We start from the raw sequence: 22,620 nt of genomic DNA, 5'->3' as shown, positions 1-22,620 counted from the left end.
AAATTGTGCCAGTATGCGCCAGCCTAGGCGACAGAGTGAGATTCCATCTAAAAAAAAAAAAATGAAGTTTGAAAGCCTTCAGGCAGGGAGTGCCCACCACCCTCTGCTGTCACACCCTGTGGTTTGACCCCTTTTAGCCTCCACTGGGACCCCAGGGTCCTGCTTCTCTTTCCTTCCTGCTATCTGACTTGTCCTGTCTTTACTTCTCAGCTGCAAAGGCTACCTGGGCCCTGGCAGGTCCCCCAAATCTTATCACAACACTTGTACGTTTGCAGTGTGTTAAATCAATCATTTCTAATACTTTTTTTTTTTTTTAAGAGATAGAGGGTCTCACTTTGTCACTCAGGCTGGAGTGCTATGGGGAGATCACAGCTCTCTGCAGCCTCGATCTCCTGGGCTCAAGCAATCCTCCCACCTCAGCCTCCTCAGTATCGGGGACTACAGGCATGCATCACACCTGGCTGATTTTTTAATTTTTTTGTAGAAATAGGGACTCACTTTATTGCCCAAGCTGCTCTTGAACTCCTAACCTCAAACAATCCTTCCACCTCCGCCTCTCCAGATGCTGGGATTACAGGTGGGAGCCATCACGCTCGGCCTCTAACGCTATTGAAAAGGAAGGTAGAGCTCTTGCAGAGCCTAATTCACAATCAGTTGTGCTGGTAATAGTGAATAGGAATGAAAAAGGAATAAATGATGAGATTATTGATCAGTCTTTTGTTTCTGAAGGCATCTTTTATTATGGAAATGTTCACATATACACAAAGTAGAGAGCACCGTGTCATGCGCCACCCCCGCCCCATCACCCTGCTTCCACAGTCAGCAACATCTGCTGAATCTCGGGCCATCTCTTCCTCCCGAAGCCTCCCCACCTTCCCACACACACATTACCCGCCTCACTCCCGCAGCAAGCTGGGTTATTTTAAAGCAAATCCAAGATGCCATAACATTTCAGCCATAAACATTACCCACCCCCGCCCCTCCACAGCAAGCTGGGTTATTTTAAAGCAAATCCAAGATGCCATGGCATTTCAGCCATAAACATTTATACTCTTAAGTGATATCTCCAAGAGATAAGATCTCTTTTTTTAAACGTAACTATCATTATCACACCAAAAAAAAATTAACAGTAATTCCCAAATATCATCAAATACACACAGTCAGCATTCAAATTTCCCCAAATTGCACTCTTTTTCATTGATTGATTGGGAGAATTAATATTTTTGGCTTTTATTTTTTAAATTATCTCTCGAATGTCTTTTTACGAGTGGTTTATTTGAATCTGCACTTGGTTCATATGTCTCCTATTGCTTCATCTCTAACTGTTCTCCCCAACTCTTGGGTTTTTGTGGATTTTTTTTTTTAGACAGAGTTTTGCTCCTGTTGCCCAGGTTGGAGTGCAGTGGCACAGTCTTGGCTCACTGCAACCTCCATCTCCCAGGTTCAAACGATTCTTCTGTCTCAGCCTCCCGAGTAGCCAGAATTACAGGCACCCGTCACCATGCCCAGCTAATTTCTGTATTTTTAGTAGAGAGGGGGGTTTCACTACGTTGGCCAGGCTGGTCTCGAACCCCTGACCTCAGGTGATTCACTGGCCTCAGCCTCCCAAAGTGCTGGGTTTACAGGACTGAGCCACCGCACCCGGCCCCTCCCCTTGTTCTTTACCTGTCACTTACTGTTTTGTTGGAAACCCAAGACATTGGCCCTATAGACCTCGCTCTATTCTGGATTTTGCTGACTGCATCCCCATGGAGTTTGTTTGTTTGTGTGAGATGGTGTCTCACTCTGTCACCCAGGCTGGTGTGCAGTGGCAGATCACGGCTCACTTAAGCAATCCTCCCACCTCAGCCTCCCAAATACCTAGGACTACAGGCATACACCACTATACTCAGCTAATTCTTTTTTTGTTTTTAGTAGACAGGGTCTCCCTATGTTGCCCAAACTGATCTCAAACTCCTGGCCTCAAGCGATCCTCCCTCCTCAGTCTCTCCAAAGTGCTGGAATTACAGGTGTGAGCTGCCATGCCCAGCCCCCCATGGAATTTTGACATTTCCCTGTATACCCCATATTTCCCACCAACCAGTAGTGAACCTAGAAACTTGTCCAGCTGAATTGCTGTTTCTTTGGCACGGATGCTTCCTGGGTGGCACTCTGCACTTCCCGCTACATCACATCACGAGGCCCCCCCTGTCTGGCTGCTTCCCTTCCTGTTCAGTGAGACTGAGCAATGGGCACAGGTACTTTCTATTCACCCTGTGCTGATCCCCGGGCAGAGACACACTTCACTAGAAGGGCACACTGCCTATACACCCAGGGAATAAGAGGGCACTTCAAGTCTCTTAGTTACTCTCAATATTTTTAAATTTCAGCCTCAAACAGAATGCAGTTTCATCTAGTTTATAAAACTTAACATACATATACGGCCACCTTAGAGTAATCAATCCAACACCTGGCCAGTTAATAGACCCAATTTTACATTTACCTGTACACTGACAGCGTTCATACTAGAGTTATTCTGCTATCACACAAAGATTTCAACCTTATTATATACTTTAACAAAAATGGTATGTGAAATGGATATTATGTCTATTTTACTTAAGGGTTATTTTGCAGAGTGACTTACTAAATGGAAAAAAAAACCTGTATGGTCTATCTTAGTAGGGAAGTAATTTTTGGAGAAGGATTATGTAAAGAAAATTATGGAATTGGGAATCAGATATTTCAGGCATGAAGACAAGGCAAGAGCAACAAGAAATCATGGTGTTTCCTCTTTTTTTTTTTAAGACAAAGTCTCACTCTGTCATCCAGGCTGGAGTGCAGTGGCTCAGTCTCGGCTCACTGCAACCTCCACCTCCCTGGTTCAAGCAATGCTTCTACCTCAGTCTCTTGAGTAGCTGGGATTACAGGTGCGCGCCACCACATCCGGCTAATTTTTGTATTTTTAGTAGAGACGAGGTTTCACCATTTTGGCCAGGGTGGTCTCGAACCCCTAACCTCGTGATCTGCCCACCTCGGCCTCCTGAAGTGCTGGGATTACAGGCATGAGCCACCGAGCCTGGCCAGGTATCTCCTCTTAGCAACCAGTGAGCAGCAGGAAGGCAACAAAACTCAGCAGGACCCAGCCCTCCCGGAGACAGGGCTTCCCTGAGAGCCTGGCTCAAGCCCGAAGCTGGGTCAGGGTTCTCTTGTGGATATTTACAAGAACACCAAGAAGATAAAAATATTGTCTTATCTGTAGCATCTCTATTTATGTATTTATTTTTCCTTGAAATCAAGGTATTCTAAAGTTACATTGTTTGCCACGCTGCCTGTTTAATTGCTTCTCACAACTTAGGCCACAAAATTTTACGCAGTCATAGTTCCAGTTCTTAAACGCTACTCTGCTCCATGATTAGATTTGGTTAGAAAATCGAATTATTCTTGATTTCACCAGGAGCTTTCTTTTTTATTATCTCCAAATAAAAACTAATAGTCAACTTCATCAGGCGTTATGACAAGAAAATTAAGCACTAGCTTCGGAGAGAAAAGTAAGAATACAGCCCTTTTATTTTATTTTATTTTTGAGAGAGAGTCTCACTCTCGCCCAGGCTGGAGTGCAGTGGTGCCATCATAGATAGCTCACTGCAGACTCACCCTCCTGAGATCAAATGATCCTCCTGCAATAGCTTCCCATGTAGCTGGCACCACAGGTGTGCACCACCATGCCTGGCTAATTTTTTTTTTTTTTTTTTTTTTTTGAGACGAAGTCTTGCTCTGTCGCCTAGACTGGCGTACAGTGTCACAGTCTCAGCTCATTGCAATCTCCACTTCCCGAGTTCAAGTGATTCTCCTGCCTCAGCCTCCTCAGTTTCTGGGATTACAGGAGCCTGCCACCACACCTGGCTAATTTTTGTATTTTTAGTAGAGACGGGGTTTCACTATCTTGGCCAGGCTGGTCTTGAATTCCTGACCTCATGATCCACCCCCCTCGGTTTCCAAAGTGCTGGGATTACAGGCATGAGCCACCATGCCTGGCCTAATTTTTTTATTTTTTGTAGAGACAGGGTTTCACCATGTCACCCAGGCTGGTCTTGAACTTCTGGCTCAAGCAATCCTCCCACCTTGACCTCCCAAAGTGCCAGGATTACAGACATGAGCCACCAGGCCCGGCTGGCCCTTTTAAGTTTGAGCCCTTCAAAAGGATCTAAATCTGTTGCTCAGGATAAAATATTGCCTCTGGTGTTTTCTTCCCATAATGACAGTATTACAGAGGCATTCTTAATGTTCCCTCTTCAAATTAGAAACAGTAAGTTGAAATCGCCTTCTAACATAGAGCCCGGATGCCAGTATTAGAGAACATACATTCAATTAACTGAATTTGTAAGTAAACCACCATTTCCCTGTACAAGTAAATGCACAGAATACTGCCAGTCATTCAATACTGAGTCTCGCACAATGTGTGAAGCATGAATATTCTGTGCCCCTGCTTTTTAATCAGCTGTTTCCCCCAAAGAAAAGGCGACTTCTGGTATGCACCAGTAAAACAGCAGCCATTTTACATTGCTTTGCATAAAGATTTACAAGTGTCCCGGGACCCAGGAGGCCAGCCTATCATGAGACAGACTCTAGCGATGCTGCCTTCCTCTGCCAGTGTGTGTTGGCGAGCTGGTCTGCTACATCAGCCCAGGTTTAAAACCCAGGCTTACTTTCTGTCAACAAATCGCACGTGGATGGGCCCCCCTGGCGTCAGGAGCCCGTGGGTTTTTGCGTGAACAGCTTTAGTCTGAGAAGACGTTTTGATCTCAAAATGTTGAAGCAACTAAGAAGAGAAAGAGAGAGAAGGGTCAGAATTGGAACAGCAGAAAACTCCCAGTGCTCCCTGAATGCTTTGACTCCTCCTGTGGGCACTGGGCTGCAGAGAGCAGAGGCAATAAGCACCCAGGTCATTTTTTGAAGCTACAGAACCTCGGGGTCAGTAGGAAGCTCACTGTTGGGGGCAGAACTTTAGATCCCGAACCAGAGCCTGGCACGTCTGCTGAGCAGCTGCGCAGCCGCACAGCCGGTGGGATAGAGATGCAGGCAGATGCTCAGATGGCTTAAGTTTCATTCACCATTTCAGATTCTAACTCTGTTGCTTCCCTTGTAGGTGTAGATAAAGAAGGCGTGAAAGGAGCAGGGGGAAATGTGGAACAAAGTGAAATTCTGTGTTTCCTGCTGCTTCCGAATCTGCAGCCACTTCAGACCAGGCCAGAAACAGAGGCGGAGAGAGCTGAATCCAAAAGACTTCATCGTGCTCATGTCCTGAATTTAAATATTCTTGGTTCGTACCTTTGATTCCATTTCTCATTTCTACAGTTCAAAAGCAGAACCGGCCCTGCCTCCTGGGGTGACACTGGAATGTACCTACACACTGAGTTTGAAAAACACCAAAATAGCCATCACCCTAAAGCAATCACCTCCCCCACTGGCTGGCCAGGGCTTGATGTTCAAAGCCAGTCTTGTGCTTAGAAATACGCAAGTAACCTGATCTAAAGACTTCTGTCCACAGACAGACTCCTGGGGGGAGGGCGGGCCTTGCTTTCAGCTCATTTGGACAGTGCAGGGGGCAGATGAGCCAGTGAACCACAGCCTCCTACTTAGTTTTAACTTTTTTCAACAAACCGCTCAGAAAGGGAAAAATACTGAGCGGCATGATGGCCTTGAAGTCAGGAGACCCATGTGTGAATCTTCCCTCTACTGCATGGGAATGAGTAGGCATTTCCGAGAGGTCAGCGCGAGGGGTCAGAGGTTAGGTGTTTAGGCTGAGCTACCCAGGCTGTCCCCATCCTCCTCTTTCTCTCTCTCCAGCTTTGTCTCCCAGGCAAGGAAGCTGCACTCAGGATGGGATGGGGCTCCAGATGGAGTCAGGCAGGCACCAGGGCTCAAGAGTCAAGGCTTGCAATGGGGACGCAGGCAGAACTCATGCCTTCCTCACTGTTAAAGAAATGAAGGGAACCGCATGTGTTCAGGCAGCTCCACCGTGTGCTGGCATCTGGGTAGCTCAGCCTAAACACCTAACCTCTGACCCCTCGCGCTGACCTCTCGGAAATGCCTGCTCATTCCCATGCAGTAGAGGGAAGATTCACACATGGGTCTCCTGACTTCAAGGCCATCATGCCGCTCAGTATTTTTCCCTTTCTGAGCGGTTTGTTGAAAAAAGTTAAAACTATGCAGGAGGCAAAAGATAACATTGTCCCCTCCCCCACATCCAGTTTCCAACTCCCAGGGAGCTGGGGTGGATCTTCCAAACATACTTCTGTTCAATCAAATATCTTTCTCCCGATTTTAAGAGAACACATTAATACCACACAATGAAAGCTGTTCCTTTCCTTCCCAGTAGCCTTCAGGCATTTCCCTGTACTGTTGGGCCAGATGCCATTTATTTGGCTTAGAAAGGCCACACTGTGGGGAGTTGAACACTGAGAATACCTGAACACAGGGAGCGGAACATCACACACCAGGGCCTGTCGGCGGTGGGGGGCAAGGGGAGGGAGAGCATTAGGACAAATACCTAATGCATGTGGGGCTTAAAGCCTAGATGATGGGCTGATAGGTGCAGCAAACCACCATGGAACATGTGTACCTATGCAACAAACCTGCACGTTCAGCACATGTATCCCAGAACTTAAAGTAAAAAAAAGAAAGAAAGAAAGAAGAAAGAAAGAAAGAAAGAAAGAAAGAAAGAAAGAAAGAAAGAAAGAAAGAAAGAAAGAAAGGCCCACTGCTGCTTATGTGCCAAGAGACTTTCTTCACCAAATGGTGTTGAATTTTATCAATTATCTTTTGGGGTGATCATGTAATTTTTCTCCTCTTTATCGTGGTGAATTGTACCAACAGATTTTCTCTAGGCAGACCATCCTTGCATTCCTGAATATGCCACATGGGTGAAGATGGAGTTTCACTCTTGTTGCCCAGCACAGAATGCAATGGCGCAATCTTGGCTCACCACAACTTCCGCTTCTTGGGTTTAAGCGATTCTCCTGTCTCAGCCTCCCGAGTAGCAGGGATTCCAGGCTTGTGCCACCACACCTGGCTAAGTTTTTGTATTTTTAGTAGAGATGGGGTTTCTCCATGTTGGTCAGGCTGGTCTCAAACTGGTCTCGAACTGCCTACCTCCAGTGATCCGCCTGCCTCGGCCTCCCAAAGTGCTGAGATTACAGGAGTGAGCCACTGCGCCCGGCAAAATGAGGACCTTTTAAGCAAAATCTTTTTAGCAGGTATATCCGTATGTTAACAGCAGCAAACAAGATCACACAATGAGCTTCAAACCCCATTTCACCTCTGGCCTCTGGCTTGGATGTCTCCCCTGGTTCTCCAGGCAGTCAGAGCCCGGGGGCAACAAGCCTCCCTCTCAACTCACAGATGCCCTTCGGGAGGGCGCAGTGGCTCCGAGAGGCACAGCAGCATTTTAAGGAGCTGAGACCTTCCTGAAAGCACTCCCCACGCTGACTTAGTGCAGAGGATGAGAACAGCTTCCACTTCTTGAGTACACACTCTGCACATGGACTGTTTTTACTCCTCACACATCTGTCAGGCAGGGATTTGGCCCCTTCTGTGAATGAGGCAACAGGCTCGGGTGGCTGAGAAACCTGCCAAGGTCCCGGAGCCAGCAAGTAGCAGATCGAGGGGTGAAGCTGGCTTACCCTGAGCTCCCCACACACCCGAGCTGCCGCTCACATGCTCCTGGGGACAGGGGCACCGGCCACATCTCAGGCAGGTGGGATGGTCACTTGATCCCGCCAGCCCCACACCAGCAGAGCCTCATGGGCCACCTGTGGCTCCAGAGCCAGCCCTGAGCCAGTGGGTGTTCTCCCCACACCTCGTTCTGTGCCTCCTCCCTGGGCAGTAGACCCTCACCTTCTCCAGCTCCAGTGCCCACACCAGTCCTGACCATCCAGAATCCCTCTCCTGCTCTGCCCAGCAGGCCAGGTTTCCCTGGTCCCTCACTCTCCCTTCTGCCCAGCTCCAGGCTCCCCGTGAGCCTGTAGGAGGCACCTGCATGACTTGTGAGGAAGGAGTCAAGACACTGGTTCTTGACTGTGGGACTTGGCAAGTGGCTGCTGCTTTCTGAGCCTCGGTTTTCTCATCAATAAAATGGGGAGATGAGGTCACCAGGCACTCCCCACATCCTCCCAATGCTCAGGCAACGATGGTGCCAGGTTTCCCGTCGCTAAAACTGTCTTCTCTGACTTGCAGGAGAGCCTAACAGGCAGAATTTTCTCCACCATCAGCTTTTCTTTTATAAAATTTCCTTCAGGTGATATTTAGTTCCTGCTGCAGCCAGAACCCAGACACGGGGCAAACCCAGAGTTATGTATTTTAACACGAAGGTGTTCTCTAACAACACCTGGTGCTTCCTGATGTTTCACATCTTAAGAAGCTTGAGAACCACTGCTGGTGTAAATTGTTGGCTCAGTTAAACAACAGAGACCAGCAAGAGGGTCACTATGTCTTACCTGGGAGACCTGCTCTTGCAGGTGCCTGAGATACCAGCTCCTAACTGCAACCATGACCACTAGAGGTGGGGATGGGGTCCCCAAGCCCCACAGGGCCTCGCTTAGACCTCCAGGGTTTCTCAGAGTGTAGCCCATGCACCACACCATTGGCATCAGCAGCAGCAGTGATGCCACCCTGGTCCCTCACTCTGACCCAGCAAACTGGTGACTGCACACAGGGAGGGCTAGGAGTCTGCCTTGTAAGGCACTCTCTGCTGGCTTTATGCTCCCTAGCATTTGAAGACCACTCATTTGACCCCCGCTCCCCTCTCTCCTAACGCATCGCATCGTGTGATGGCAGGAGACCTGGGCTCTGAGACCCTGGCACCCCAGTGGCACACACCCCTTCCGATCCTCAGGCTATGGCCTGTCCTCTACCCACATGATCCCAAGGAGGAGCGAAGCGAGGCAGGTGGCCATGGGTTTGAAGGTGGCTACCATGGTTGCAGGGTGGGGTGAGCATGGGAGATGGGGAGGCATTTTCAAGGGATTTCATGCAGCGCTCTTGTTTCTGGACAGGGTCTCACTCTGTCGCCCAGGCTGGAGTGCTGGAGTGAGATCACAGCTCACTGCAGCCTGAAACTCCTGGGTTCAAGTGAACCTCCCGCCTCAGCCTCCTGAGTAGCTGGGACCACATGCCACCATGCCTGACAGTAGCTGGCATGCCACCATGCCTGACAGCTCTTGCTCTTAAGTTTCCAAAATCGTATTTTCTTCTTAAGCTGGAAGTCTTTATGCAGGTAAGCCCGGTAGAAAGACGCCAAGCCCAAAGGCCAATATTTGGCCTGCACACCCTACCTGGATCACGACGAGGTGAATCTCCAGTTCTGCAATTCTCCGCCCGATGCAGCTGCGAACCCCATGACCAAAGGGGATGGACCCAAAATTGTCAACCCTGTTCAAGTCCCCTTTCCGCAGCCAGCGCTCAGGACGGAACTCCTTGGCCCGAGGGAAGTTCTCATCCTGGTACGATGTGGCATAGTGGCAAAGGGCCAGCTGGGTCTGAGAAAATCGGGGATGACAGAAAAGGGTTAAGGAGAGGAATCACTTGAGAGCAGGGCAGGGCCCAGAGCCCTAGCTGGACAGTCCCCCCCTCCCACTTGGGGGCCGCCTGGGTCCACACACATCCAGTTGGCAGCAGCTCCCTCCCTTGCTGCTCCACACTGCACTCCAAATGTCACTGCAGCCACTGAGAAGGCCATTCAAACCCTTCAGAGACTCCCAGCAGTGACCAGCCTCTTCCACACAGACTAGAGAGGAGGCCAGGGAGCATGGGCTGCCTTGCTAGTGAGCAGTTTCCAGAGCAATGAGACCACACAGTTCACCTCCGTTCTCCCAATGCCTTCTCTTCTTCTTAAAATACATGCAAAAGAAAAGGAAACCTATTGATCTCTGCTTAGGGACAAAGACTTTTTGAAGGTAGAAGCAGGTTCCAATTCAACCCCGACCCGCAAGGCCTGGTCCCACCCTCATGGCCCCAAACTCACGCCTTTGGGAATCAGATACCCGCCAATAACCAGGTCTTCCTGGGTGACCCGGCCGTTCCCTGGCAGCACTGGAAACAGCCTGCAAAGGAACCAGTGGGGACAGGAATGATATGGTGACTTTCACAATATTTTACTGAACATTCAGAACCCTGGATATAGTGCCGTTTCCAATAAAAATTCTTAAAAAGCAACACAGGGTACAGTTTCAACTGAAACATTTTGCAAGGACCTTTGCTGGCTTGCTTTGCCAGCGAGTATTCTGAGGAATGTGGAAAAGATTCCCAAAGCAAAAAATGTGCAAAGCACAAAGCCAAGCCTTTAATATGACATTGTGTTCCTAGCAGGGAAAGTTCCAAGTTTCTAATATTTTCTGTGACCACTGGACCTCTTTATCAAGGAATACTTCATAGGATTTAAGGTCCCATGAACAGCATTTGGAGAAAAGATACTTCAGCCATCAGATTATCTCAGAAAATCCTGAATAAAACTTTAACTGACAAATACCAATAAATATTACAGCCAGCTCCCCCCCCCTTTTTTTTTGAGATTAATTAGCATGCTACCTAGGTTGAAGGTCATTATCAAATCGGCTTTGAAAGAATTCTTTAGTACATACTGCAGAAAACAGGCTTTGTTCTTCGTCACAGCATTTCTTCACAGAGATGCTGTTTTGGGAAAGGGATTTCATCCGTCCCCTAATCCCATCTCCCATCCAAAGCATCACCTCAACCCAGGACAACCCACATCCTTCTGGCTTTTCCGTTTGTCAGGAAAGCCCTGTCTGGGGTAAATGAGCCTCACTGGGCGGGGTCTCAACCCCGATGAGGCCATTCACACAAGTACCATGAGGTTTGTGCCAGGGTTTGGAAATCAGCCCAACAACCCAAACTATTTTCCTGACAAATCAATCTTGTTTTGCGTTATCTTCAGAGGAACAAAGTCAAAGGGCATTGACCCAGGAACATGTTGGGAAACCCCTGATGAGCCTATTGGCTAAAGCAGGAACAATATTTAATGATTGCTCCAAAGGTTCTTTTTTTTTTTTTTTCGAGAGGGAGTCTCACTCTGTTGCCCAGACTGGGGTGCACTGGTGGGAGCTCGGCTCACTGCAGCCTCCGCCACCTGGGTTCAAGCGATTCTCCTGCCTCAGCCTCCCAAGTAGCTGGACTACAGGTGCCCAGCACCACACTGAGCTATTTTTTGTATTTTTAGTACACATAGGGTTTCACCATGTTGGCCAGGCTGGTCTTGAACTCCTGACTTCAGGTGATCAGCCTCAGCATCCCAAAGTGCTGAGATTACAGGCGTGAGCCACCGCACCCAACCCAAAGATCATTACAGAGAACAAGGATTAGATCAACTCATAAAACAGAATGGTCTTTCTGCTATTTTGTCAAGAGCAGAGAAAAAGTAACAGTGAGGAACATCCACATACTAAACAGGTCAGCCGTGAAGGGCAGCTGGAGGACTTGGTATGATAGAAACCACAGACCTAAGGGACACAGTTAGTCGATGGAGTCTGGCCAGCTTTTTACCTCAGGGTTTCCTTAAGGAGAGCTCTGACCAGCGGGACCTTGGGGACATCAGCTGCAGTTGGAACATGCCTTTCCCCCAAATTCCTGACGATCTCCTGGTACACTGTCTGCTGCACTTCTGGGTGCCTTGCCAGGAGATACACTGTCCAGGACAAGGTGAAGGACGTCTAATGAGAGAAAGCGGCAGACAGAGGCAGGCAATAAGTAACACCAGGGATTGAAAACAGATGCGGTGGCAGGTATGTCGTCCCCTGGGAATACACAGCTGCAAAGTCAAAGTCACCCAGTTCCATACAGTGCTTAATGTCTTACTGAAACGAAAGACTCTTTCCTTCATTCATGGCAAAAAATAATAATAATAATAATTGCATATATTTGGAAAGTGACGTCGACTCTGTGATTCACGTGGTCCTGTCATGAAGAGCCACAGGAAAAATGATCCTGGAACATTTTTTAATCACTGAAGAGCAATATGTCAGGGATGCTGCAGAGCCTGGAGGATCTGCTGGGACTTCATGTGACCTTTTTTGCAGGGCTTAGTCAGCTTACTCAGCGTGTGCCAGAAAGGGCCCCTGGCGTTCCCAGGCCCAGGACACTGGGTCTGGCCCATTCTGGCTACTCTGATCTAGAGACTGGAGCACACAGAAGATCACAAGTTAGCCATCGTGCCCTGCCTTCATCAGAGAAGGTCCACACAGAGCAAGTCAATACCTCATCGGTGCAAAGCAGTGTCATTTTTTATACCTTTTATCAAACCTTTCTACTTATTGAAAAGAATTATTTTATTCTCACAGATCCCAAGATTTTCACTAAAATCAATGCTATCATCTATGGGACTGTATTTTACTCTCTTGTAAACAAGGAAATGCCACAGTGTAAAGGTATTTTTCTTTCACACACAAAAAACTAATTTAAGCAGGCAACATTGATATTATTTTCTTATAAAGAGGTCAGGCCTCTGTATACATAATAGAATGTGCAAGCTCTGATAAATAATGAAAGATTACTTAGATGCTTCCTATCAAGGGAATAGAAAATTTCTATTAAGATCATATTTTTATGAAAGATATGGTATATCCATACAATGGAATACTACTCGGTAATAAAAAAGAATCAATTGCTGTTGTATGCCTCCACATGGATGAATCCGAGTCATTCTTCTGAGTGCAGGAAGCCAGATGTAAAAGATAGCATAGTGTGTGATTCCATTCTCCTCAATGTTTAGAACAGCGTGGCAATGGTTTCATAAATGATTGTATCTGTCAACAATCTGTATCGCATTATGCAGCTTAAATAGATGCAGCTGACTGCGCGTAAATTATGCTACAACAACATTGATTTTCAAAAATCAGTATGAAGTTGTAAGAATTTGTCCCCTGGCTTTTATGGTAGGATACTAAAGGGAACAGCTTCCTTCTGAATGCCACTTCATTGTGATGTTCTTAGTTACCACCAGGGGGCAGGAGGCACAAGCTCAGCGACCAGGCCATTCATTCATTCCGTCACCTTTCAAGTGGTGTCTTAATTTGAGCAAATCCACGCCATCACATACACATAGTCAATTAGAATCTTAATTGATTGTATCATTTGGTTTGCATTTAATTCAAATATTTCTGTTTTACTGTTGCCCAAGATCCAAAAGAATGAGGAGTTTATGCTTTGTGTTTTGTTTTGTTTTTTGCTTTTACATGCTTAAGTGACATTAAAATAAAAATAAAGCCCTGAGATTTTTTTTCTTTTTAAGATGGAAGTTTGTGCGGGATGTGGCTTATTCAAGGTCAGGAAGCACCCGTGCAAAGGAAAAGCTTTGCGATGATGAGTCTGGTTGTTTGGTTTTCCCACCTGTTAAAGAAATCAATGACTCCTACCTAAAAGGAAATGGTGAGACAGGCAGGGTGTGCACCAGAAGCACCAGCCCACAGCTCCCCAGTTTAAATTTCATTATCTTCCACCTACTGAAAGCATCAGCCTAGCTCTTCCCTGTTTCGCCACTTCCTTTTAGCAAATTTTGCAACCGCTCTGCACCTGTACCTACATGGAGATCATTTTCACACTTACCCTATAAATTGTATCATATTACACATGTGTTTTTGAAAGGAACTTGTCTCCCTATCCCCTAGGACCATGCCACCCCAGCCAGCCAAGAAACCCAGGTTAACTACCGAGTGGGTTCCCTCCACGCTCTGCTCTGTGTTCGCGCAGTCATGGACACATGTGCACATGCACACAGCCTAGGGGAGGATGGTGCCGCTGCGTCTTACTCACAGGACACAGTATACACCGCGGTCTGCCTCTTCCCTTCTCATGGGATAGCCTGTGGGTTACCCCCAAGTCAATGGGCTGTGCTGTGTCTCATTCTGACATGAACCCTCCCTGGTCATGTTATATCATTGATCTGCCACACTACTGGGTTCCATTCACAGGCAATTTGTTGATGCACCCACGCGTGCGCGCACGCACATGCACACACACACACACACACACTCAACCAAACTGCTTAAGTTTACTTTATTTACACTCTCTTTAGCAGGTTTTGGTTTTGAAGTGCTGCTGGCTTTATAGAACAAATGAGGGGTTGAATGGAATGACTTCTGGGCTTTATAAAATGAATTCCATGGCCCAGAATATTTTAAATGAGAAATAATAAGGTTTTTAATGTCCACACCCTCTTCATGCGTGAAATTATGAAACAATGACAAAATGTTTACAAATTAGGAATGATTTGTTAACTTTAAATGTTTATTATGACTTTGTGTGTGTGATAATGGAATTGTGGTTATGCTTTCCACAGAAATCATTATGCACCTGACCTTTAATATACAGTCATGCATCGTATAATGATGTTTTGGTCAATGACGGACTGAATATACAATGCTGGTCCCATAAGATTGTAATACCACACTTATGCCATAGCTTGTCAATGTTTAAGTATGTTTGGATATACACATACTTAGCACTGTGTTTCAGCTGCCTGAAGTGGCCTACAAGCAACAGACTGCACCATGCAGCTTAGGTGTATAGTAGGCTACCATCTAGGCGTGTGTAAATAACTCTTAGATGTTCGCACAATGACAGGGCCACCCAACAATGCATTTCTCAGAACAAATCTGTGTCATTAAGTGACACCTGACTTCATATGCAGAGCTTTCCCCTCCTGGAGCCCCTCAGCCATGCAGCAGGCCCAGTGCAAACATGAGCAGGGTGCTAAACAAATCTGCCTGAAAAGTAGACAACGGCCGGGCACAGTGGCTCATGCCTGTAATCCAAGCACTTTGGGAGGCCGAGGCGGGTGAATCATCTGAGGCCAGGAGTTTGAGACCAGCCTGGCCAACATGGTGAAACCCCATATCTACTAAAAATAAAAAAATTAGCTGGGTGTGGTGGCAGGTGCCTATAATCCTAGCTACTCTGGAGGCTGGGGCAGGAGACTTTCTTGAACCTGAGAGGTGTAGGTTGTAGTGAGCTGAGATTGCGCCACTGCACTCCAGCCTAGGCGATAGAGCAAAACTGTCTCAAAAAAAAAAGGTAGACAACGTCGATGAGGTGATGAAGAAGGGTTTATTGTGCGTTGCTCGTTGAGACCCAGGCCCCCAGACTCACCGTGTCGACGCCGGCCAGCAGCATCTCGGTCACATTGGCGTATATCTCCTGTAGTGTCAGCGCCTGGCTAAGGAAGAGGTATGTGAGAAGTCCCCCGCTCACCCTCCGGCCTCGGTCCATTTGGTACTGTATGTCCCTCAACTTGTTGTCAACATGAATTTGGCCTGTTTGAAAACAGTATTTCTTTTGAAAGGAGTTTGGGTTGAGAATCATCTTTTCAGTCTCTGTGCCCTCTGTCCTCCCAGTAACTTAACTAAACCAGTGGCAGGTGACAGAGGGCAAGGACACCTAATTTATCTAATGTCAGCCTGGGAGCTTCACTCATGCACTTGCTCATGTAAATGAATGAAAAGTTAAAGACAAGCTAAACATATCTTCCTTTTTAAAAACAAGCTGTAAGATGTTTGCTTCACTAATCTGATAGCCAAAGAAATTATTTATATAATATGAGTAACAAAAATGCAAATGCTTTTTTTTTTTTTTTTGAGACCTAGTTTCGCTCTTGTTACCCAGGCTGGAGTGCAATGGCGCGATCTCGGCTCACTGCAACCTCCGCCTCCTGGGTTCAGGCAATTCTCCTGCCTCAGCCTCCCGAGTAGCTGGGACTACAGGTGTGCGCCACCATGCCCAGCTAATTTTTGTATTTTTAATAGAGATGGGGTTTCACCATGTTGACCAGGATGGTCTCGATCTCAACCTCGTGATCCACCCGCCTCAGCCTCCCAAAGTGCTGGGATTACAGGTGTGAGCCACCGCGCCCGGCCTGAATGCTTTTTTTTCTAGCACACTTCCAAAAGAGAAAATGAGTGGCGGGAAAAGGCCAGGCATTATTATCTGTTTGTTACTGTTTAGTACAGACTTCAGGACTTATGTACTCAAATAAATGTTGATTTTCTTTTTCTGTGGCCCAGGCTGGAGTGCAGTGGCACCATCTCGGCTCACTGCAACCTCTGCCTCCTGGGTTCAAGGGATTCTCCTGCCTCAGCCTCCTGAGTAGCTGGGATTACAGTCATGCGCCACCATGCCAAGCTAATTTTTGTATTTTTAGTAGAGACGCAGTTTCACCATGTTGGCCAAGCTGGTCTTGAACTCCTGACCACAGGTGATATGCCCACCTCAGCTTCCCAAAGTGTTGGGATTACAAGTGTGAGCCACCGTATCTGGCCTAAATGTTGATTTTGAAAAGACACCACGACACGCTTTTTCAGTGTTAGCATTGCTCTAGAGCATTGTTCTAAGCATTCTGAAAATCACTTCTTTCTTTTTGGAAATGCTTTTATAGTAAAATTTTTAGTCACATAAGAAAATAAATCTCTTTGTAATCTCACCTTGGATTTGAACAGAAATTGTAATGTTCAAATGAATGTGCATGGGCCTGAAACTCTACATTTTAAACACTGACCCATTTATTTGGACTAAAGACATCATCTCACATGGAAATTTATTTGTGTGTGTCTCTGCTAGCATGCTTGTTAAAATAAAACTTGTTTTAAAATGAAAAATTGATCATGTTACTTGTAGTCACAACCCACATGCTTTTTGTTTCTTTAAAAAACAAATCCATGGCCAGGTATGGTGGCTCACACTTGAAATCCCAGCACTTTGGGAGGTCAAGGTGGGCGATTACCTGAGGTCAGGAGTTCGAGACCAGCCTGGCCAACATGCTGAAACCCCGTCTCTACTAAAACTACAAAAATATTAGCTGGGGGTGATGCCGGGTACCTGTAATTCCAGCTACTGGGGAGGCTGAGGCATGATAATCACTTGAGGCAGGGGTTGCAGTGAGTTGAGATCACACCACTGCACTCCAGCCTGGGTGACAGAGCAAGACTCCATCTCAAAAAAAAAGAAAAAATCCAAAGTTATGGGTCCAAAAACCGATACATGACTACATATAAGCCTCCTCTGCTGTGGATGAGAGTTAGAAACACTACACGGCAGGTCAACCTGCTTCTGCAAACGGTGGTCTCAATTCTTCTCTTACTGAATTTGAAGAGTCCATCCCAGGATCTGCAGAATTCCCGCCAGGGCTTTGGGATGAAGGGGCGAAGCCATCTGGGGATGGCGCCTGCATACATGGAGGTCTTGAACATGCTAAACATGAGCTCCAGGGCCTCGATGTATTCCACAGTCAGCTGTGGGACGTTGTTTTCCAGACAGCCCAAACGACTCTCATAAAGGATGGTGGCCACTCCTAGACAGGAAAGAGAATTTGAAAACCCTCATCTAGATTATTTACCAAAGCAGCAGGCAACATTGGACCATAAACGCAACTTTCAAATGTGGTCTAGGTGCCTTTCATGAATGTGGCATCATCACTCAGGATTTCTCTGCGTCCTGAGCTGCAGGGTGCTCTGAGGATTTCTCTGCATCCTGAGCTGCTGGCATTTAGGGCTGACTGGCAGTGCTATTGCTGCTTCATCTAAGGAGCCCCACAGCCCTGGGAGACACAGATGAAGAAGCCCCCTCTCCGGAGGAGATGCAAAGACTCTGAGAATTTAGGTAGTTTGGCCAAGGTTGCAGAGGAGGACCCTGGAACAGGATTAGAGCAGGGGTCTGAAAGGATGAGCCTTTAGGGAGGGGACATCATTTAGTCTGTCACTGCTCTCCTCCCACACCCTCCTTTCAGGAAGGAGGTGACAAATGCCACAGGGCGTCTTCCTGCCCCACCTGTCCACTGGGGATCGCCTTCCAGCCACTTGCCCAACCTGTGTCCTGAGGAACTGAAAAGTGGCTCCTTCTGGCCAAAATGGGAAGCCCAGACCCAGAGAGCTAAAGGCGCAGCAGAAGTGGCCTGGATGGATCCGTGTCGGGCAGAGCTGCGCACTGTGTTTACCATTCACTTCCAGGATGATTTTGTTACTATGTTGAGAGAACATTAATATCGGAACTCTGCCAAGTTCCCTTGAGTGAAACTTGAAGGTAAGCTTTTTTAAAAAAAAAAAGATGAGAAAGCTGATAGAAGGTCCTCCAAGATGCATCCTTTTTTTTTTTTTTTTTTTTTTTTGAGATAGAGTTTCACTCTTGTTGCAATGGTGCAATCTCAGCTCACTGCAACCTCTGCCTCTTGGGATCAAGAGATTCTCCTGTCTCAGCCTACCAAGTAGCTGGGATTACAGGCACCTGACACCATGGCCTGGCTAATTTTTGTATTTTTAGTAGAGACAGGGTTTCACCATGTTGGCCAGGCTGGTCTCGAACTCCTGAACTCAGGTGATCCACCAGCCTCGGCCTCCCAAAGTTCTGGGATTACAGGTGTGAGCCACCACACCTGGATCCAAGATGCATTCTTAAGAGAAAGGACGGGGCAGAATAATGTGTGTGGTGTACTGCCGTTCATTATTTAAAAATAAAAAGAATATTCCCATGCATTTTTCTGTATGTGCATGAAACATCTCTTGAAACATGAGAGACTACTGAACTTTGCTGCATTCAGGAAAGGAGACCTTCAATGACCCCCTTTTGGTATTGCTATTTGAACAGGAATGTATCACCATCCAACATGACTAAAAGCTAGAGCAAGTCTGAAGTAGACGCCCTCTAAACTTTGCTCCTTTCCAAAAACGCTCAAACAAAATGTGTAGCAATGAGGAACATGGATTCTCGAGTTTAAAAGACCTGAATTTGAAACAAACTGACTCTAAAAAGAGGGATGGGGGCGTGCCATTGGCAAGTTATTCCTTAAGTCTCAGTTTCCTCACTGGTCAATGGTGGTTCACACCAGTTTCACGCTAGCACCGTGGGGGTGACGTGCATGTATGTCCCAGGCTCAGCACAGTGCCTGGGACCCAGGGGATGCTCCATGATGACATCTGCTGGTTTGAGGCAAGCGTCCACTCCTCCCTCCTTCCCGCCTGCTGATTCCGCCTCACCTTCCATTGAATATTTGAAGAAAAGGTCATTGACATTGGTCACGGTTTCTCCATCTTCTGCCTGGCTCCTGAGGAGGTAGATTCTTTTAATTAAGTCAGCAATAACTTGGTTGACTTCTCCAGAATAAACAGCCACGTCTTTTGGTTTCAGAATTCTTTGTCTCAATACGCTTCTCATCTTGAGCCACTGTTCACCCTCCCTAGGAGAATGAAGTGAGTTTCAAATCATCTCACTCACGCTAACATTCTGGGAAAGAATTCAAGGAAACTCTGAGAAAAATTTTCAGCCATAAAGAATGCACAAGATCTGCCAGTCAAAGTGGAATTAAGACAGGAATTTTTGCTGGGGAGAGAGGAATTATAACCGCAGCCCTGGAGCCTGTTAGAGCTTCGTACACTCTTGCCTTTGAAGCAAACTTTAAGGAAAAAAACTGCCAGTGGTAATCATCTTCAGCAAAAGTAATATGACTTCCTTTGAAAAATCTTGAAATAATATTGCAATACAGAAATGAGACTGCCGATTAGCAAAAGAGAAAAAAATGTGCATATATATGGATATATAAATGAAGTAAGTAGGAAATGGTATTTAAAAAGAAATAGTGACTGCAGCCAGTTACCAGGGTGTGGGGCCTTGGAGCTCCTGGCTGCACTCGGAGGGCGCCCAGGTAGCAGGCCCCAGTGAGGGCAGGAGGTAGGAGAAGCACACTTCTCCCCAGTGAGGGCAGGACGCTGTGAGAACCCCTTGGAGGTCTGAGGAGTGTTCTGCAGTTTCTCAGAGGGTCCAAGACTGAGCCTCAACTGCCCACGAGAGTCACCCACACCTCCACACCCCTGAATGGCTTCCCTCCCATCCCTGCCCTGCTTCCCACCTGCAAGGAGGCCACTTGCACTCAAAGCTTCACCTCCAGATCAGCTTTGGGGGACTCAAGCTAAGCCAGCAGGCATCTGGGTCTGGGCACTGCCCTTCCCTTTGCTGTCCACTGTGCTGAAGTCACCAGCACCGCCTCCATCTCAGCCCAAGAGGGCCTCTGGGCACCCATACAGGCTTCTGAGCCTGCAGTTGAGGGGGCAGACAGCAGAGAAATTCTGCCTCAGCCTTCGGGCTCTCTACGCCTGAACATCCAGGAGGTACTGTTTAATTATTTCCCTCAGGATGAAAATTGGGGGACCCTGGTGACATCTGGTCATGATTCTTAATTATCTTACTTGATAAATTGGTGGCTGTATTTCTCCCCAATTCATGTATGTATAAGGACATAGATATAAAAAGAGCTGCTAACAGAAGCCCTGCCCCATGGGAACTGGACCAGGGTATCTGCAGGCGCCCTGGGCCTCCCTGCCTGGCCACGGGCCATGATCTCTTTCTTGGAAGGCACAGAGGTGTTGGTGATGCTGGTTCAAAATGAATAATCACAGCCTGCTATGAGACAGGAAAATCGCCACGTGGTGACTAAGGCTGGAGGTTCTTACCCCTCCTCAAAGGGATTTTCCTGAAATAGTGACCACCTCCTTCCCCTATGCACAGACAAGGGCGCCGTGAGCTTTGACTGCCTCGGTTGTCACTGAATGGACACCCAAAGCCACAAAGCACCGCTTCAGAAGCGCTCTGCCCGCCACCGGGCCAGTGTCACCCCACCTGGCTCCCGACGGCACAACTCTGGCACAAAGGAGGAGACAGCCCCGCAGGACCCCGCTGCCCCTGTGTCCGGAAGATCACACAGGGAGGCTGTCTGACATCACTTTATGGGGGTTTCTGTGCTTTCTTAAGAGCTGCTTTTAGGAACCCAGCTTTGGAGGAAGGGGCCTCTCCCTGAGCTCCCCGTCCAGCCCCTGGCTCAGCCGGCCCCCTATACTCACGCCGAGATGAGCCCGGTGGCTCTCCCCCGCAAGTCTCGGTACTCCCGCCAGGACTCCATGTTGGCTCTCTGGGGCGCGGCGCCCTCTGCCCGGAGCACCTGAGCCACCATGTCGCGGTCTGCAATAGATACTACAAACTGAGGACCAAAGTGAGACTTGAAGATTTTTCCATATTCCCGTGTGTGCTTCTGCTGCAATATCATGGAGAAATCAAAAAAGGAAAAAATACATAGATATGATATACCTTTAACGTAAACATCCCCGTGTGCTAGAGGAGCAGAAAATTAGGGCAGAGGGAAGTGCTAACACAGAACTGAATTGCAGCAGTAACTTACATACTGCTGAAATAAACATGTTTTCACATAGCCATCTCTTCTTTCTGTGTTTTTTGTTCGTTTGTTTTTGTTTTTTGAGACAGGGTCTTGCTCCGTTGCCCAGGCTGGAGTGCAGTGGCATGAACATAGCTCACTGCAGCCTCCAACTCCTGGGCCCAGGTGATCCTCCCACCTCAGCCTCCCAAGTAGCTAGGACTGCAGGTACACACCTCCTCTCCCAGCTAATTTTTTATTTTTTGTAGAGACAAGGATCTCACAATGTTGCCAGGCTGATCTCGAACTCTTGGCTTCAAGTGATCTCCTGCCTCAGCTTCCCAAAGTGCTGGGATTACAGGCATGATCATGGAAGTTTTCTTATTTCGGGATTTCTTAAAACTACCTTAGCTGTGTGAAGCGGCAAGAGAGAAACGTCATTATAAGAGACAAATGTGCAGAGCAAACAGAGCCCTGTCTGCCAACCCCTTCCCATGGGCCCAATAGCTCTGCCTAAGCAGTGCCCAGCCTACTTGCAGAGCAAGCCCTCTGTGTACAATCTGTAACGAACCTCTAAAACTGACTTCCAGCAAGAAAATGAAGGAAAAGGCATTTGGATTGGGAAGGGAGAAGTCAGGTTATCTCTACTGGCAGATGACATACATGATCTCCCAAATAGAAATCCTAAGGAACCCACTTAAAAACTGTTAGAGATAATAAACAAGTTCAATAGGACCAAAATCAATGTACAAAAATCAACTGTATTTCTATACAATGACAGTGAACCATCCAAAATGAAATTTAAAAAACAATTGAATTTACAATAGCATTTAAAAAATAAAATACTTGGCCAGCTGCAGTGGCTTATGCCTGCCTGTAATCCTAGCGCTTTTGAGAGGCTTAGGTGGGTGGATGGCTTGAGCCCAGGAGTTTGAGATCAGGTATGGCAACATGGCAAAATTCCATCTCCAAGAAAAAAATATGTGACCAGGTGTGGTGGCTCATGCCTGTACTCCCAGTACTTTAGGAGGCCAAGGTGGGCAGATCACCTGAAGTCAGGAGTTTGAGACCAGCCTGGCCAATATGGTGAGATCCCATCTCTACTAAAAATACAAAAATTAGCCAGGCATGGTGGTGTGCACCTGTATTTCCAGCTACTCAGGAAGCTGAAGCAGGAGAATGACTTGAACCCAGGAGGCAGAGGTTGCAATGAGCTGAGACTGCACCACTGCACTCCAGCCTGGGTGACAAGAGCAAAACTCTGTCTCTCTCTATATATATATATAATATTAATTAGCTACTCTGGAGTAGCTATGTACATATATATATATATTTAGCTCCTCCAGAGGATGAGGTGAGAGGATCATGTGAGCTCAGGAAGCAGAGGTTGGAGCGAGCAATGATTGTATCATTGCACCTGGGCCTGAGTGACAGGGCAAGACCATGTC

At 47.2% G+C, this 22,620-nt stretch overlaps 1 protein-coding gene across 1 annotated transcript in view; it reads right to left on the bottom strand.

Annotated features, from left to right (window-relative positions):
• Positions 1-788: 788 nt before the first annotated feature.
• Positions 789-22,620, bottom strand: part of CYP27C1 (cytochrome P450 family 27 subfamily C member 1) — a 33,692-nt gene continuing 11,860 nt past the window's right edge. The window contains exons 2-9 of the mRNA XM_002749239.6: positions 20,865-21,055; positions 19,008-19,207; positions 17,120-17,329; positions 15,136-15,299; positions 11,536-11,702; positions 10,001-10,079; positions 9,312-9,515; positions 789-4,798 (exon numbers count right to left, since the gene is read on the bottom strand). Coding sequence (XP_002749285.1) covers positions 4,682-4,798; positions 9,312-9,515; positions 10,001-10,079; positions 11,536-11,702; positions 15,136-15,299; positions 17,120-17,329; positions 19,008-19,207; positions 20,865-21,055 — 1,332 coding nt within the window. The 3' untranslated portion in view covers positions 789-4,681. The remainder of the gene's footprint in view (positions 4,799-9,311; positions 9,516-10,000; positions 10,080-11,535; positions 11,703-15,135; positions 15,300-17,119; positions 17,330-19,007; positions 19,208-20,864; positions 21,056-22,620) is intronic.

This window comes from Callithrix jacchus, chromosome 6 (genome assembly GCF_049354715.1).
Source record: "Callithrix jacchus isolate 240 chromosome 6, calJac240_pri, whole genome shotgun sequence".
NCBI lineage: Eukaryota > Metazoa > Chordata > Mammalia > Primates > Cebidae > Callithrix > Callithrix jacchus.
The sequence above is the reverse complement of the archived record's forward strand: the minus strand, read 5'-3'. Positions and strand labels throughout refer to the sequence as shown.